General features: G+C 39.3%; 1 protein-coding gene across 1 annotated transcript in view; it reads left to right on the forward strand.

Annotated features, from left to right (window-relative positions):
* Positions 1-14,663, forward strand: part of SPRED1 (sprouty related EVH1 domain containing 1) — a 92,272-nt gene extending 77,609 nt beyond the window's left edge. The window contains exons 5-6 of the mRNA XM_019519924.1: positions 2,383-2,541; positions 9,597-14,663. Coding sequence (XP_019375469.1) covers positions 2,383-2,541; positions 9,597-10,256 — 819 coding nt within the window. The 3' untranslated portion in view covers positions 10,257-14,663. The remainder of the gene's footprint in view (positions 1-2,382; positions 2,542-9,596) is intronic.
* Positions 14,664-19,253: the final 4,590 nt, after the last annotated feature.

Here is a 19,253-nt window from a genome sequence, read left to right on the forward strand (position 1 = left end):
ATCCTGTACCCTAGTTTACCCTACCCCCTGTAATCAATAAAGTTCTCCTTTTTGACTGGTGTGGGAGACTTATTGAGGGGTGGGTCTAAATTATGCCTAAGAGACCCCTTAGGTCTGTGGACTAAGGGAGACTTTACTTTTTGCCCCCGGACTTGGGGAGGTGCCCCAAGTGCCTGTATTGGGTCGAGTACCCATAGGACTATTAGGCCTGTGTTTCCCTGAGGATACAGGGCTGAGACAGTCCACTCTCGGGGTGGTGGCGGCACGTTACCCCCAGACTAGCGAGTGTGCTCCGGGAGAGGGGTTGGCCGGACATAAGGCGCCCCTAGGGAGGCATTCGGAGCCTGGAAGGTGGTCGGGCGCAGGGTGGTGGGCGGCTCAATGCAGGAGCGCCCCCTACTGGCCCGCCTCATGTGGTGGAAATAGTGGTGGGATACGAATACCCAGCTGTTTTCCTGAGGTGGGATCACTGGCCCGCCACAGGGGCCAGATGAGTTTGACACCCCTGTCATGGAGCATATATCAGGTGTAACTAGTCTCATTCAACCTAGTCTGGCATTGATTACCTGCTGCTTTTCAACCCAAGCATACTTGGTTTTGTTATTTCAAGCCCTGAGTGGCATGGGTCCTGTAGGCATTTCATTATATATTTGCCATATTTGTAACCTTAGTTTCAAAATGTAAATAGTCATTATTTTTCTGGTATACACGCATGCCCATTTCACTGTACTTACCTTTGATAGTAATCTTAAAATGATCTTTCTATTTATGTCCATTATTTCAAACCATTCAGTTGAACAATCTTGCTTTGTACACTTACTAACAGATCCAACCAGCAATTGTTTCTGTACCATTATCTCCTCCAGCTATATGAGTGTGAATAGTTTTTAGGATTTTTTTTTTAATAACATGTACTGAGATTAGAAATTTGAACACTTGTATCACAAGTCATTGTCAGAGTTAACTTTAACTAACACCCTCATGGATAATTCTAGAGCCAGGGTTGTCAACCGGGGGTACGTATACCCCTTGGTGTACTTGTGAAGCTCCCAGAGTGTACATGGCAGCAGCACAGAGAAACAGGGGGGGCACTTCTGAGTTTGCCACCGGCACTTCTGGTTTCACCATGAGGGAGCCCCACCCCCCAGCTCGTTGGTCTGCTGCTAGGCCCCCCCACAGCCGGTTGTTGACCAGCCAGGGGAGTCCCTGCTTCTGGACTGGCCACCGGGGGTACACCAACCAAAAAAGGTTGACATTTCCTCTAGAACAGGGGTTTATCTTGAAGACTGAACTAACTTCTGCTTACTGGAAATGATTCTTTGTCTCATTTGAAGAATGTAGTTGGCTTGTGTTACTGCTGTCCGGGTGCTGTATCTGTTCTGTGGATAGCAAATTTCATTCTCTGGGACTGAATTATTTCATTAGTGTGAAACCACTTCATAAAATGTATTTGAGACTTGTGAAATTTCTCTCTTACCATGTATGGTGTACACCAGGGGTGGGCAAAATACAGCCCATGGAGAGACTTTTTGGCCTGCAGTAGGTCCCTTGGTCCTGCCTGACCCAGGTCCTGTCGAACCCATGGCATGTTCTGCCATTTCCTTGGCACGCAGCAGGGTGCAGTTGAACTGCATTTCTAGGCAACCCAGGTGGTGGTGGCCCTATCTGGCTGCCACTGCCATTGGCCCCAACCCCAGCTTGCCCCACAACTGCTCCAGACTTGTAATGGCAACAGCAGTGGCAGCCATGCAGAGGTTGCTGCACAGTGCAGGGGAAAGCAGCCCCTCCCCTTTGGCACTGCTGGGACCTTCTTGCTGCAGCCACCTGGGTTGCCCTGAGGCTCCTCTGCACTTCAACCACTGCTCCAGTGGGTGGCCTGGAGGTGGCAGTGATGGCAGTGGAGAGGAACTGCAGGGTAGCCCATGCATGGGCTCCAGGCAGCTGCAGCAAGAAGGGCCTGGAAGCAATGAAGTGGGGGAGGTGGCTTTTCCACCCGCTGAGCAACAGCTTCTGCACAGCTGCGGCTGCTCAGTGTGGGCAGGTGGTTCAGAGCAGGCACAGGGCGGGCTGGGTTCAGGGCTGTGTGTGTGGGTTCCAGCTGGGCCAAGTCCAGTGTAGGCATGGGGCAGGCCAGGAGCGGGGCTGGGGCTGTGCACTGTTGGCAGTGGTGGGGAGGAGCTGCAGGGTGCATGGGTTCCAAGTTGTTGCCAGGGTCGGGGGCTGACTGGTCCATGGCAGTTTCCCAGAATTGTCTGTGGCCAATGGGCCCAAATAATAGCCCACTCCTGGTGTACACACACGCACACACACTGGAGGTTTTGGTAAAGTTATTATGTAAATTAAATCGTATATAAAAATAAAGCTGTATTCTTTTTATTCTAGGCAACTCATGAAAATACTTCCAGTTCCTTAATGAAAGAACATCTTTTCCAACCTGAAACTGTAGTAACCAATGAATCTTACAAAAGTTCAAATATAAAGCCCTCAACATTTGAAGATTTAAACTCTAGAAGATCCTATTTTCCCAGTCAACCAAACCAGGTAAGAAGCTTCCATCCCCCAAAACACTTCTTGTTTTACTTGAGTATACTTCACTACTAGTCATTAACCCCACACTATACAATTACGGCTAGTAGAGCACCTTCATTATAAATCTGTTTGTAGTACTGCACTCCTGACTTCCTGGAACATGGTAGATATGCCTTGAAACATCTAGGATTACTCACTCACAAAAGAAATGTTGGCAGTAAACTTCGTAAATCTATATATTCCCATCCTTTATTTAACTAAGTTGTTAATAGCATTTTAAATTTATTTTTTAATTCTTTCAGGAATCTTTGTTATAGATGTTGTGCTTTGATAAGCCATTTTAAGTTATTTTGAAAAATTTAAACATGAAATTAGTCATCATGAAACAACATTTTGGCATGTATAAAGACATTTTTAGTTACAAATTATAAGATAGTTGTTTTAAATGTATGCCTTATTGCATAAAGTAGTGTTTTCTGTTAATAATTTTGCATACAGTATAATAAGCAGTCAGAGACAAGGATAATATTTTTGCTACAACAAAAAATTGTGCATACATTAGAGAATGAAAAGACCATTGACACAGGCAAAGCCAGTTTGCTGACATTTTCTAAAAGGTGCAGCATTTCATCCAATATTAGTTTAGAGAAAATAGTAATTTTTAATCTGTTGATAGTATTTTGTGTGGATTTCCCAAGTGTCAGTTGTTTTGCCATATTTACTCCAAATATATGATGACCTTCCCCTAATAATTAGATACTACATAGGAAAAATTATAAATTTATGATTTTCCAGGTATAAAATCTAATTATTGAATTAGATATGTCCCCATTCCAATGGTACAGCAGGGAAAATAAATCTGGGGGGGGGGTCAAATAGCCCCCTTGCCTTTTGTCTCCCCACAACTTCTTCCCTCTGCAGCCCCTTCCCCTGCTCCTTACAATCAGACCCTGCTCCCCTAGGCACATGGAAGTGAGGAACAAATTTGAAAACACTGACCTTGAAATTTTAAGCAGCACTTTTTTACCTGCTTATATATAGTACAAACTATGCATGATGATATCCCAAAACCAAAAGGCTGATGATCTACCATATAGTTCATTGGGATGGCTCTAGCAGAGTTAACAGCATTTCAAGCCATGGTGATTCCGGAGTTCAACACTACTCAGTATGTATGTGTACTTCAGATACCCGCCCAACCCTCACAAAGGATCCAAGTGCTAATTACCACCCACTTATGACTGGAACCAGGTGTTCTTGTCATGAGTCCTTGGATTTGCCAAAACTATATGTAAATGAGGCATGGGACTACCTGGTCTTACTCATGGAGAGCAGGGCCACACAATTCATATGGGACAGGAATGGGTGAACTGTTTGGGGCCCCATTTGGAGATGTTTGCCAAAGCATTTAAGGCTGGTGAAGAAACTCTCATTGGAAATGGGAAAGAAAGGTGCTACTTAGGTGTGGGAGTGAAGGGGAATCCAAATATATTCGATGTAGTGGTTCACCATGACTTGAAAAAAGCTGGTGCTGAGCAGGACTATATGCAGTGGGCACTACTATATATCTTATTGAGATGGGGTGCACTGGTCTATCCTTGTGGTAGGTTATTATCAGCATTTCTGGGTACTGCATCACCCAGGGAAGGGTGTCAGAGCTTGCTCTGGCCTCTCCAGGTGCTGGCCTGGTATTGCAGTACCTCCAGGCATGGTGCTTATTTCCTTCTGGGGGAGCAACAGCCTGTTTTTTTAAGGGCCACAAAAAGGGAGGGTTCCCACAAGCATGTTTGTCCCATATGAGCCATTTGTTGTGTAGTCATGCTAAGTGTTGGATGCATTTAACCAGCTTCATAGTTGGTTTCCACTGTTGAGCATGTGCTGCTTTTGGCAGCAGTTTAATGATAGATAATGTATTTAATGAGGTTTCCTTGTACGTAAATGTAAGACTAGGAATTTTTCCCCATGCTGGTTGGAGGGACAAGGGAACCACATCTTGTATTAGAGTAAATACTGTAGATTAAATGATCTAAGGGAACATGTTTTTATAATAAGAAGTCATGTGCCCAGAGGCTTTTTGGAAACTTATAAATATATTCAACCAAAACCTTACCCTTCAAATTCTATAATACATCCTTAAATGCTTAATGTAGCTCAGTTGGCTGTGCCTTTGTAAACAAAACAGAGTTAGAGCTGCCCATTTATTTGATTAGGAGACTGGAGGAAAACCTAAATCAATCGATCGATTGATTGATTGTACTCACTGAACAGAAGCCCATTACTCACTTAGAGACACTTTCTTTCAAATGAAATGTAACACTAAGGCTCTTACCGCAACCATTAAGAATTTATTTGTACTTCCAACAATACTAGGCGTATCAATGGCAGTATCCTGGCTGATTTCCATTCAGGTAGTTGTGTTCTTAATGAGATTCTTCCTGGCACTCCAATATGACGTAGCATTCTTCTTCACTTTGTTCAAATTCTTGTTTGAACAAAGAGACCACATTTCAGGAATGGGTGAAGTGTATCTTGAAATGAAATGTAGGTATAGGTATATTCTCCAAGGCTGAGAGAATGTGATTGTTCTGGATGAAAAGGTGAAATGTAAGTTTGATTCCCCTCCCCCCTTACACACTTAATTGCCATGCTTTGCACATAACTGAATCTGAGTTGCATGTTACTGTGAAGGTATCCTTTTTGAATGGTTAAAAATACACTAACAAACTATTCCACTTGCTTTCTTAAAATCGCTTTGCAGTGAATCCTCACGTATGAGCTTTCTGTACTGGAACTTAATCTGAGAACATTTTTTGTTTCCCCCCTGTTCTGTTAATGACTGATTTATTATCAGGTTGCTAATGGGGGTGGAGGGTGGGAATGCTGTCATGCTTTAATATAACATTACTGAAGTCTTTGAGCAGGTGGTACATTGGTTATGACTTCAGAAAGGAAAAATGGGTATTCTGTATGTATAAATAATTAAAATTGAGCTTTACAAAGACCAGGAGAGAAGGGATAAAGAAAAGCATTAGGACTACTAATCTTAGTAGTGTCCTTTATTACATTTTTTGTAAGAAAGGTTGAGTCTCTAGTAGAATATATTTTCTGCATTTTGTGTAGGTGGCAGGATGAGAATCCCTTAACAACACCCTTAAGTGGTATTATAATGAGACTTTTTGACATCTCAGTTTTTTCTTAGAATAGGTCGATGACAGATCTGCATGAAATACTTCAAAAATAGCTGAGTATCCATATCTGGTCTCTGATACAGAAACTAAAGTCCTCCTTCTGCTCAAAAACTTTTCTAAAACGTAGGGACATGTCTGCTTCTGAGAGTAGGAAGCAGTCCCTAATCCTTAAAATTGGGCCAGACTAAGTATGCCAAAAGCAGTAGCACTGGCTACATCCCTTGTCCACACATGTTATCTTAGACTACGTGGCAGTCCATTTGCTGATATTCAGAGGGGGAGGAGAGGGGTGGGCAAGAATACAACTGTTCTTCTTCCTGGTATGTTCAACCCCTAACTCACAGAAAGTGGCAGCTCTAGTTTTTCTCTGTACTTTGGAAATCTATGCTGAGAGACTCTCTTTGAGAGAATGGCAGACAGCTTTCCTGACAAAGCAGGGAAGAATGTAAATGAGAATACAGAGGCTCATCTTTCCTTTAAAGCTCATTTTTTCTAATATAACAATTAAACACTAGCAAGCTAGGTGTAACAGGGGACCCTGCTCTGTTACTAGAGAATCAGAATAAGGGTGAAGAAATGGGGACTATGCCTTTTAAGGTGAGTGACTGGGAGGCTGGAAGAGGTGGGACTTTGCTATAAGCTCAGTGTCAAAGGTAGAGGAGATTAGTTTGGCTCACGCAGAGCTGGAGGCAGGAGCTTCCTGTTGGGAAATGATTGGAGCTGGAAGCTCTAAGTAGGTGCAGGAAGCCTGTGGTAGGGATAGCCACAGTAGTTTGAGGTGGAAACTGGAGATGTTCCAAGAAAAGTTGGAACTGAATATGGACTGAACTGAACACAGGGACTGAATGCTTGCAAGGGCAGCTGAGCCCACCTGGACTGAATGAATTGAGAGGGTGGCTAAACCAATCAACACTGATCACAGGAGTGGGAGATGGTAGGAAATCTAAGAGTGGGTTGAGAGGGAGAGGTAATGTCAAGATAACTAGGCTGGGTGCTCATCCTGGCCTAGACCAAGCTGGTTTTTGTTTTGTTTTGTTTTGTTTTGTTTTGTTTTGTTTTGTTTTGTTTTGTTTTGTTTTGTTTTGTTTTGTTTTGTTTTGTTTTGTTTTTTATTATTCTGGCTTACTCAGCCTAACTGGGGCCAGAGGGCCTATGAGACCGTAAGGAACAGTGCAGAAAGGTGGCAAAGAGATGCATATGTAAAAACAGGCATTTACACTGACTCCTCTCCTACAAAACTGAGGACCTAATCCCTAATTTCAGTATCATCAAGCTGTGGCAGGTGAGAGACAGGAAGGTCCCTCAAAAAAAAGGAGAGGACCAACAAGCCAAGACTGACAACCAGAGGGCAGTAAGCTATGCATAGGCACTCCCAGGTTACGCTAAATTAGGGTGCTCAATTCCTGGCCCACAGGTCAGATCCAGCCCCTACCACTTTGTCATCTGGCCAGAGGGGCTCTTCATGGGGAACCCTGTAGGCCATGGCCCTGCGAGCTACATCTGGCATGCAAGGTGGCGTGGGGCCGATCCTGGCATGTGGAGACGGTGCTAGGGCCCAGGGACACAATGCCAGCATATGGGCCAGATTGTGGGGTGAGGGGTCCAATCTGGCCTGCAGACTGGCCCTATACCACTCATTTGGCCTGTGGGGCTAAAGAGGTTGAGCTCTACTGCACAAAGTAGTTGGTAACATGCTAATTTGCACTTAATATTGCTCACTATTACCATGTGCTCTCCTGTCTCATTTTATACTTTGATTATAAATGCTTCAGTATTTCCTGTCAGAAGTTTGGAATTTATAGCCTTTAAACCTACAATGTTATCCTATTCCTTGTACCATTAGACAGGATGAGCAGAAGTTTTCTGTCCGTTTTCTGTCTGACGTTCACTGTGTTGTATATTCTTAAGATGCAAATTCTTCTTTTTCCTTGAGCTAAAAAGTCTCAGTTTTATGCAGTATCTTTCTTGACCTGGATACTCATCTAGATTACTGTGTTCCTTACTAGTTAATTAATTTCAAACAGGATATTGCAGTTTGCAGAATTAAGAGGAGTTCAGAAACTAGAAAGAAGAAAAACCACACATGTGGAAGAACTGTAGAGAATGTAAACTCCAGAGAGCAGACGCGTGCAGCTATAACGGATGGTACTCAGCAAGTAAATCAGGAACTCCTTCAGGAGGTGCCACAAAAATGTTCCTGGATGAGACAGAGACTTGCTGTAGTGCTGCATTTTGTAGTGCCATGTATAATGCCTGAATAAGTCATTTGTAGTGCTACAGGGAGGTGTGACAGGCTAGAAATTTGTCACTGAGTGAAGTGGGTCAGTTGTGCTGCAGTGTTGCAGCTCTACTCGTCTGCCTTCACTGGACAAAACGCATGCCACCCCGTGTCCTGCCCTGATGCTGCAGGACAAGGGGAGATGTAATCTCCCTGCTTTCTCTGCCCAGCCAGGACTGGGGTACTGGTTTGGCTGAGTAGAGAAGAAAGGAAGGACTTTTCTCTGCCCAGCCAGACCCAAGGCATGGGTCTAGCTACCTGACCAGGGAAAGCATGACAGAGGCAGCAGATGTTTACCTAAGTAAAGCAGCAGGGTCTATTACCACCTTTTGTTGAACCACTGATTTTCCTTTCATGTGCTAAACAAGAGTATGGAAGTCTATTTGCTTAGTATTTGTGCTGCCATTAAAAAAATATAGCAGCACAAATGAGACATTGGGCAACTACATCCTTGGTCCCCTGGCACCCCCCACTGTTCTTCTGTCTCTCCTCCCACCGTCTCCAGAGTTGGGTAGAAGGACAGTTAATTATTGCTGCCCATAACATTATGGTATTGTTCCCCATTTACTTCTCATCTCTTTATATAATACTTCTTTAAACTTCACACAATTTATTCCACCCCACAGTTTCTTTCTCTTCTTTCTGTCTAGTCCTCTTCACAGGAGTAGCTGTTCCTGTCTGCTTCTCTAACTCTCATAGAGGAGAGCCCTGCTGTTAGTTTACCAGGTCTCTGTGGTCTCTCCTAGGGTTGTGCGTAGCTTTAGAGACCACAAGAAAATTGTATCAGTTTTTAATTTTATTTTATTTTAATTTGCATGTTATACACATGCATACCCCATACTTTCCCCACATTTCCTGTTAATCTGAGCCCCATTTTGGGGTGAAGTCAGGAACATCAGCCATTAAAGACACGGGACTGTATCCTCCATACTTGCAAGGGTTGTAACTTACTCTGAGGTATTAGTGTTCACCATTGGCGAGTTTCCTTGGTTCTGAGTTTTGTTCCATGGAGCTAAGTAAGTCTTCATGATTTTCAGGCATTCCAGCAGAGGTTACTCCCCTATAACAGGGATTTGTTTGCTTTTAATCTTTGATCATAAACTAAAACTGTACGGCAAACTTATTTTTATTAATAGTGAAAGTTGCGTCTCCTCACCAGCTGATCTTTACATAATGATGAAAAAGTTATGTCAATCTTGGTTTAGCAGAATTTCCATTAGATGCCAGCTGCATGAACCATTGTTATGGTGACTGGCTGTGAGCTCCCACTCTGAACATTAATTCATTTCTTATGTAGCATTGCTGGAGTGAAAAAGATAACTCCATTAAAATGTATGTTGAAATTAATCTAGGTTGGTAGAGGTGGCTTTTGTTTTTCTTCATACGCGTTATTTGATCATCTGCTTTGCAAGGTAAGTTGAGTTCATGTCTGTAGAGTGATGTCTTGTACAATCCTTCTATGAAAATTTAAAAGAATATATTCCCTGAAAGAACAGTTTGAACAGAAAGGAAAAGTTCTCTACCCTGATTTTTAGGTTAACTCAGTTACTAAATTATATGTCCCCATACATAGGTTAATGCATCTCAATTTGCTGTTTCAGGTCCCATTGAAGTCAATCAGGCACGTCAGTTTTCAGGATGAGGATGAAATTGTTAGGATAAACCCTCGTGATATTTTAATACGTCGGTATGCAGACTACAGACATCCTGACATGTGGAAAAACGACCTGGAGAGGGATGATGCAGACTCAAATATACAGCTTTCTAAGTCAGACAATAAAAAATCTGATTATCTGTACCCATGTGGGGATGGGACTAAGTTGAATTCACTAAAAGACTCAAAGAGTTCAGTGGTATTTAAAACACAGCCTTCCTCGTTAAAATTTAAAAACTCAAAAAGAAGGAAAGAGGACGGTGAGCGGTCACGCTGCATATACTGCCAGGAGAGGTTTAATCATGAAGAGAATGGCAGGGGAAAATGTCAAGATGCTCCAGATCCTATTAAGAGATGCATCTACCAAGTTAGTTGCATGCTTTGTGCAGAGAGCATGCTGTATCACTGCATGTCAGACTCTGAAGGAGATTTCTCTGACCCTTGCTCATGTGACACTAGTGATGACAAGTTCTGCTTACGATGGTTAGCACTGGTAGCATTGTCATTCATTGCACCATGTATGTGCTGCTACTTCCCTTTGAGATCATGCCATCACTGTGGTGAGGTATGTGGGTGCTGTGGAGGAAAGCATAAAGCTGCTGGATGAACCAGTCTAGTGCCAAATAGAGCTGAAAATCTTTGTTTCCAGAAAACATCTAACTCGGATTTATGGAAGCTTTTGGCAAGCGGAAGGGCATCTTGTCTCATGTGAGAGATGCTTGATATGGAAGAAGCAACAAGACTTGCCAGACCTTGGCATTTTACAAATGCTGGCCATGCCTTAAGAGCATGGTGTTTCATTGCAAGTTGTGAAGGTGTTTTGCAAAGGAAAGCCTTTTCTTATTATTGGCTATAAAATGAGTATATAAACTACAATTATACTAAAAGGGATTAACTTTTTTGCCACTTTGTACATTCATGGTTTAGGTGATGGGGCTCTTACAAAGGATTAAAACTTTGTGAGTAATTAAACTAAAAGTGCACTAGTGACAATTGATTTAAGACTAAGAAAAGTTAATACTTGGCAAATGAGAGAAATGAAACTGATTTAAGTGCAACTAAATCACTTATTAATAGTTTTTGGATGCGACTTTATGTATAAATAACAAATGTTTATATTTAACTAAATGTGTAAGGTACGAATTATTACTTACTACACTTTACTTCCCCCTCCCTATTATATAGTAGGTATGGACCATATCTACTGTCACATTCCACAATAGCATTTTAAATATTTAATTAGTTTATTTAGGAGCATTACTATTCCAGATGGACAAACTGATGTTTCCAGTCCAATTTCCCTTCAACTGCAGTTCGTGTTGAGTTGTATCCATACGTTCTGGTAATCTAAAAACCTTTGAAATAGTAATTATTATAGTCTTAAGTGACCAATATTTTTAAGCACAGATGTAATTGTCTAAAATGTTCTCATAAGAACATAACATGTATTTTTTTATATATAAAAGTCTTCGGTTTCAACTTATAGCAAAACAGGAAGTTTTCTGTTGCTCAACCAGCAAGTTGTTTTCTTTTTGGGGTGTCCTCCAAAATATTTTATTGCATTTACAAATGTTCAGCAAAGCAAAAGGTTTAATAAGGCAGTTGTAATCCAATGTCATCAGCATTCTCAGTTTATCCTTCTGTTAAACTAGGATCATGTTCAGCTGTTCATAAGTGCTGTGATTAAACTAAAAGATTATTAATTTTGAAATCATTTTCCTTATTTTGAATTGAAACATCTCTTTATTTGAACTGGCAAAAAAACAAAATTTGGTGTGGAAAAATGCCTTTGCTTGATAAAAATAAATTGCAGCTCAAGAAAAATTGGAGTGAGCTTTTTTTTATGAATGAAATTTGATGGGGAAGAAATGGAGGAGGGGGTGGGGGATGGAGAAGAATGTTTAATGTATTTGAATTATCCATAACATGTGCTATGGTGTTGTATTAGTGACTGTTTAATTTACAATGTAATTGGCTAAATATTAACGGATTAACCCTTAGAGAATTTTTAAACAAATTGTCATGACTATTACTGTGGTACAGCAAATACATGTATACATTTTAATTATACTTGTGTTAAGACTCTAGTAAGAGTAAAGGCATTCATTCATTTAGGAAGGTACCTATATGGGGCTGGAGTAGAAAAGAATGTCCTTAATATACTCTTGCTAGAAAAAACATTGAATGTTTAGTTTTAAAAGACCAGTTTTGTTTTGTTTTTCCTCTTTCTTTTTTGCTGCCTTGTATCTAATTTTTCTTTCTACATAGATTTTGTTAATTCACTTTTGTAGCCCAGGAATTAAATTCCAAACAAATGTATATAACACTATCTGTCTGTAAAATACTTTTTTAAAGAAAGCATTTATATTTATATGACAGCCTGAACTGACCACATTGTACATAGATCATCTTGAAGTATTATTTCACATTGAAAAGAAGACAAATATATTAATAACTATAGAAGTTATGAAAGAGCTTCTAGTTTTGTACTAAAAATGGATTGGATTAACTAAGTCCAAGAACATGACACTGTAGCAGCAGTCTTAAGTCTCGTTTTTACTGTTTATATATTTGAAAGCTGCTACACTGGATGATTTTCATGCTTCACACATTTTCAGCTAAACTTGGTTGCCTAGAATAGACTGTTAACTTTAAAAACTACTTGTCATTGATGAAATGGGAATGGTTTTCTTGTGAATAAAATGTAATATTTGTAAGTGCGAGGTTTGTAACTCCCAACTGAGCGAGGTCTGAACAACCTAAGAAAAGAACTTGCTGGCTGTACAGGACAATACTGTAGAATTGTATTGTGTATATACTTCAGGAAGAAACAAGTTTAACAATTTCCTCCGAGCACTGTTCGACATAGTGCAACTCCCAGTCCTGTACTGTATTTTATATGCAACGTATATGCTTTAATACTTTTACTGAACATTTGCATTAATATTTTCAATTTGCATTTAACCACTTTGCTGCTAAACTTTTGTCTCCATCTTTTCCTTTTACTCTTTTTAAAAGATTTCATTCGGCCTAATAAAAAGTGAATATGACTATTGTTAGCCATATTCCACATAGGTCTTTCTAGCTGTATGCCCAATTCAAGACTAATTGAAAGAAGTGCAATGATAAGACAGTGATGCATAGGTTGGGTATAGTAGAGCACATATGTATATGCCTTTTTCTGCTGTTTGGGTTGTTCTTTTCTTTGGGAAGCATGCTCTGAGTAGACCAAAAGGATATCATAGAGGGAGCCATTCTGGAACTCTTGCATCCTATCTTTGAACCAGTTAGTCTGCAAGGTGCCACCCCTTCTTGCCTTCTGTTTATGACAGTTAAACAACTTTACCTTGCTGTCTCCTGAATTCCTTTTTCATATTTTCTGGAAGGGAAGAGGGAACTATTTTTTTCTGAAGTTAATTCTAGTTTCAGTCAAACACAGTACATGAGCTTTGTGGTGTCATGTGGCAGGCTTCTGTTTTAAAAAACCAACATCAAATGTTTCATTCCCTGGTTTGGTGAGGGCTGTAGTTAGAAAATTAAAAAGTCCCTAAGGGAAAAGAGGTCAATTTTAGCACTTGAGCACCATCTACTGGAAAAACTGGAGACAACCATGATTCAGATGTAGTCTTTAATATAAATAGACCGGTCATTTATTGTATTTGGCTGGCAGTTTAGTGCGGCATTTCAGCTACAACAAGATATTGAGTTTGACGTATGAATTTAATAATAAAAAAATGAGAATAAGAACCATAATGTCATTCCTGAGACCTTATTATGCTTTTTAAATTTTTCAGTATATATGACTTCAAAATACTAATGCTCATGCAATAAGAGAAATTTGGACCATAGATTTCTCTGTTAAGAATAAACTAGAAAGATTGTCATGACCTGTAGAAGATCAGAGTAGACATCATGCCAGGAGAAAGTGTTCTTTTAATGTTCTGCCACTGGGCCTTAAGAATGATGCGTCTGAGGCAGAATGGTGGTACAAACACTTCTATTTTTTTTAAATAAATTTGAATACACACTCACACTCCAATACTCATGAAAGGTGGAACTGCAGAGTTCAAAGCAAGATTTAAAAAATGTACTGAGAATAACCTTTACTTACTATGGTAATCATTTACTGAATAGAATAGTTAAACAGCTAAATACAATTTTTAAAAGTTTCCAGAGCACAAGTGAGAGGCTCAAATCATGCACTTTTCTCTGGACAAAGCAAAAGACTTTGGAGAATTAATACATTTTGCATGTTGCGATGTAGTACTGATTCCAACATTCTAGATGATCTTTCCATGTGTACCTGGAGGACAATGTTAAACTCCCATGTAAATAACACACAAGTTTTAAATTGGACTTTAAGCTTTCATAGAATTTATACAAGTTCTTACAAAAGTTGTATATGGACAATAAGCGATGCATAGAAATTAATAAAAGAAAGTTCGAGATGGTAGTTGGCCATCATATATAAAATAAAAAAGCAAAGCCTTACGGTACTGTTAGTCCAGCAGCCAGGTGGTTAAAACTTCCATATGCTTTGGTGCACTGATAAATGTTAAGCATTTTTTTCTGAAAGCTTATTTAATAGAAGAAGTTGTGCTTAGTTTCAAGAATTCTAAAACATCTAGTGGAGAAACCTTTGTATTTGAAGCTGCAGTATAATCTGTACATAGATTTTTTGCTTGTGAACACTGCTTCTTCTTTTCCTTGGTGCCATTTGCTTTCCACCCTAATGACCTCAAAGTGCCTCACTTGTATATTATTTCCATTAAAATCTTAACTGCTATTTCTTTTTACTAAATGATGTATAATTTAGTTTAATTCATGCCATAGATGTTTTTCTTTGTATAAGACTATAGCTTGTTACTTTTGAGTATATAATGTAAATATGCCTATAAGTTTGTAACTGTTTTGTTACATCATACCCTTGTAAGTTGACATATCAGATAATATCATAAAAGTTTGTTTCAATGTTTTCCTGCAATTACCTGATTAAAATTATCATAAAATTAAATGGCTGATTTTTTTTTTTTTTTTTTTTTTCCATTCTATTTGGGGCTGTTCCAAATACTACATATTATTAAATACTGTTACTGTAAAGTAGAATAGAATGTATGTTCAAGCGTTTTGTCAGAGTATTACTATTTAATGGTGAAGCAAAAAGTAATCCAGTTAACTTACTACCTTTTAAAAAAAATTATCAAACGTATTAGCTTGAACCTTCTGCATCTTTCATCAAATGTACCAATTCTTACCATAGTTGTCTCAATCAGAAAATGTGCTGGTCCCAGATTAGTCTGTGTATATAAACAGCACAGCTTAAATTGTACCTGTAATCATTTTATGAAGGTCAGGAGATGACAACAGATTTCAGGTTTCTGTATATACACCTTTATTTCTTGAAGTGTAAAATGAGATTACTGCTTTTGTTATAACCTTTTTTGATTTGGGATGTTAATTGTCAAGGTTTTCAAAAATACCAAGTAAACCAAGGAGATATGACGACAACTTTTGCCACCGAAGAAGCAGTGTAGTCTTAGATGGACCTCTAGCCTGGCTATGTAGTTCAAAGGTCAGTTGTCAGGATTTCAGTCAGACTGCTCAGAATTAAATTGTGCATGCTTCTACTTGCAAATGTTTTCCTATTTGTTGCAACTCATTGAGTAAACTCTATAAAGATGACTTTTTTTTTTTTTTTTTTACCTTTGGTCAATACAACTGCTAACCTAACTAATCCATAATGTTAGTTGATAGTTGGGCAAAACCATTTGATTGAGGTTGGCAATACCCTGACCTAGCTAATAGAATTAAATTCAAAATCTACCTAGAAGAGGGGGGAGTAGGCAAATTAATTCAAACATAAATAAATTTGGGGTTTGTTTATTTACTTTGTGGGGTAACCCCCTCCCACTGACCTTCTTTTAGAAAAATATTAAAAAAAAATAAATTATACAGATTAGGATTGTACTTTTTTCATAGAACAAAAAACTTGTGCAAAAAAAAAAGTGTTCAGTCTCATAATGGGCATTTTAGATGTGTGCGTGATGCAGCTTTGGGTGGATTGGAAAGCACCCGGAGTGGCGTCTCATACATTTGTAGAAACAGCAAAATGCACGTAAGTGCTGAGAAAATGGTGGCGGCATGCTTTTGAACTAAAACACATTGAAAGTGTTTTAGTTCAAAAGTGCACTGCTGCCATTTTCCCAGTGCTGACATGCATGTTGCCATTTATATAAATGTATGCGAAGCAGCACTGGGCATGTCAGCTAACACGCAGAGCAGACTCAATCAAGTCTGCTTCAATGCGCTGTATCTTTGGATCATTGCAACACAAAAAGGTAGGTGTATAAATACCATATAGACTTCAAATATAGAATGGGACTCAACATATGGAACACTCCTGTTTGCTGCATAGACAATTCTAGGAACAGATGCTTCCTAGATGGCCCATATGTGGGAAATAATGTATAGAGCATAATTTATGCAGTCATCTTCAACAAAATGTAAATGTGTCAACAAGAACGCTGATTCTATTAAGAATACCATATTTACTTGAATATAGGATGATGCTTATGTGATTCTATCTAAAGAAAGCTTATAAATTTGTTGACATTTTCTGGTTGTTCAGATCTAATCACTGGAAGTTTGCCTTGAATTTGTCCCCCTGCCACTGGTACAGCAGGGAAAATTTAAATCTGGAGGGGTCAGATGGCCCCCTTGCCCTCCTCCCCAACTTCTTCACCCTGCTGCCCTTCCCCCCCTTCCTTACTGTCAGACTCTGCTCTCCGTGAGCACATAGAAGTGAGAGGCAAATTTGAAAACACTGACCTTGAAATAAACATGCCTGTAATAATTTTTATATAGGCATTTACTGTGATTACCCATAGACTTAGTTCATCTAGGATTGATGCTTTTTACCTTTTTTTAAAACTACTGAAAGTTTTATCACAGGTACTTCATAAACATACTTTTCAGCAGGACTTTTGTACCTGCTTAGATATAGAATAAACTATGCATGATTTGAGTAAAGCCAAAAGTCTCATGATTTGCCATCTAGTTCATTGGACTGGGCCCCAGAAGAGTCAACCATGATGTTTTGAGCCACAGTGACCCCATAGCTCAGCATTGCTCAGGATGTGTGTACTCCAGATATACCCCGCCCCCCCCACACTCATGACTGGAACCAGGTGTTATTGTTACAAGTCCTGGGATCCTTTAAAAATAAGAAACAGGACAACTGGAAATGTGATAGAAAAGTGCTGCTCAGCTGTGGGAGTAAAGAGGAAGTTGAAATGTGTTCAGTGTACAGTAGTGCCTATGAGTTGGGAAAAGTCAGGGCTGAAGGGAACTGAGCACAATGGGCACTGTCATAGATCTTATTCAGATGAGCTGCCCTTAACCTATCCTTGTGGTAGGTTCCCATCAGTATGTTTGCTTCATATGGGCCATGTGTTTTAGTCATGCTCAGTGTTGGCTGCATTTAATCAGCTTCATAGTTGGTTTCTAGATAATGAGGTTTCCTTAAACAAAAATGTAAGATGAGTGTTTTTCCCCCATGCTGATTGGGCATGAGGGCAACCTCATTTAATATTTGAGTAAATACGGTAAATCTCACGATCAACTAAAAGTTATAAAATGTGCCTCCTTGTGTGTGTGTAACGTGCGAGTCCACAGAAACCAGAATAGAACTCTGAATAGCATGCAAGGCCAAGAGCTTATGTCTATATTTATATAAAAAGGAGGGATGTGAAAGGAAAAATGTCAACTCCTCAAGATATTTGACTGGTAGCTTTAGAAATCTTTCTGCCTTGAACTGAGAATTTAAATGAAGGTCTGTGCAGGGAACAGTTGCAGATTCTCAAGATACCTGAAATCATAATCAGTCTTGGAGGCTTACTCTGTCCAGTGCTAGATGTAGCTGTTACCAGACTCAAGTCCCTGGCTATCATATTGAATGAAAGCCAATGTATCCTTAGCAAAGAACAATTACATAAAAGAGGATAACTTCAGATAAATAATGCAAAGGAATTAATTTCACTAGTGCATTGTGCCTGTTTTGAAGATCTACAGATGAAACACTAAATGTACTAAAATGTGAATACAGAATTAAATTAATGTCTGAGAGCAAGGAAAGATGAACTGACAGATTAACATGCAGGGGGAAGTAAAAATCTATATGCAATAGACTGTTTTTCAGAACCTTTTCTAAGCTTTCACCCTTTTCTAAGCCAGACGCATCCTAAATAAAAGCTACTGAAGTTTGGCCTACTGCCAAGAAAGGAAAGGTTTGCATAGACACATTCATTTAATCACAGGACAGGGGAAAGCTTGTGTTAAACACCTTCATGCAGAGAGCTGTTTCAGGCTATAGCATTGCTCGGAGGAATAACGTCCATTTAAATACACTTTTCAGCGCTGAAAACAACTTATTTTCTCAGCTTCTCTTAGCAGTGGATACCTATTAGGGTTAGTGTCTATGCAAAACCACTGGTAATGATGGAGGTAAATACGATGAGCCAAGAGAAGATCGTAACAACTTTACATAGACTAAATCCTGTACTAATGCTGATGAAAAAAATAACATACCTTAAAAGTTGTCTTTAAAAAAAAAAATCAAATTAGCTTGCATGGCTTAAAACCCACTTAAAAAAGAGTTAAAGCATTTCACACTTAAAAATCCTATTCCTAGGTTGTGTTTTAAACTAGTGGTAAGCCCTACAGAAGGGAAAATGAGACTCTCATGTGTTATTTCCTCAGTAAAGAAACAAGAAGATTTAAGCACAGAAATGTCCTTTAGGTCATGAGAGAAAGGAATGAAAAGAAACTATTTTTTTCTTCATACAGATTACCTTTAATAGCTTTGAAAACTGTTTTTCAGTATACAAGGACCAATGAAAGTTGTCTAGCTCTTTGATTCAGCATCAGTTGATGGCATCTTTGTTTGCTGGATATTAGGATCTTATTTAGGTTGGGATCTTTGGGGTAGAGATTTTGTCTTCTCTCTAAAGATCCTACTATTCTTTTAACATTATACAAATAAAACATAAACATAAAACCTCTCCCCTCATTTTATTTCATAATTATAGTTTTATATGAGATTTGGCTTCAACATGAAACACTTATTTTCTCCTCTGTTGATCTGTGCGAGAGATGGCTTAACTAATTTGTTACCCACTACAAAATATACAGGAAGAATGTCCATTATTACAGGTTATAAAGGCATAAGGGACTATTGGGATAATCTAGTCTGACCTTCTGCATTCTTATGCCATGAAAACACTGAATTAATGCTTTTTTGAACTAGAACAGATCTTTTAATTAAAAAAATATTCTCCACGTTTCAGGAGTATAGGTTGTAGCTGTGTCAGTCTAAGAACAGAGGCAGACAAGGTTCTTTAGGTAAATTTGACCAACTGAAATAATTGGAAACGTTATTTACAAGCTTTTGGGTACAAACACCCTTCATCAGGCTGAGAAAGCATCTGCAGTTGGTGTGTGCTCTTCCTGGATGGAACTGAAAAGCCAGAGGCCGGTATGCATGCGAGAGAGCCTATCGGTGAAAATGGAAATTGAGGCAGTCAGTGGGTAATCACAGATATATGCT

Source organism: Gavialis gangeticus, unplaced genomic scaffold (genome assembly GCF_001723915.1).
Source record: "Gavialis gangeticus isolate Ggan-Ray unplaced genomic scaffold, GavGan_comp1, whole genome shotgun sequence".
Lineage (NCBI taxonomy): Eukaryota > Metazoa > Chordata > Crocodylia > Gavialidae > Gavialis > Gavialis gangeticus.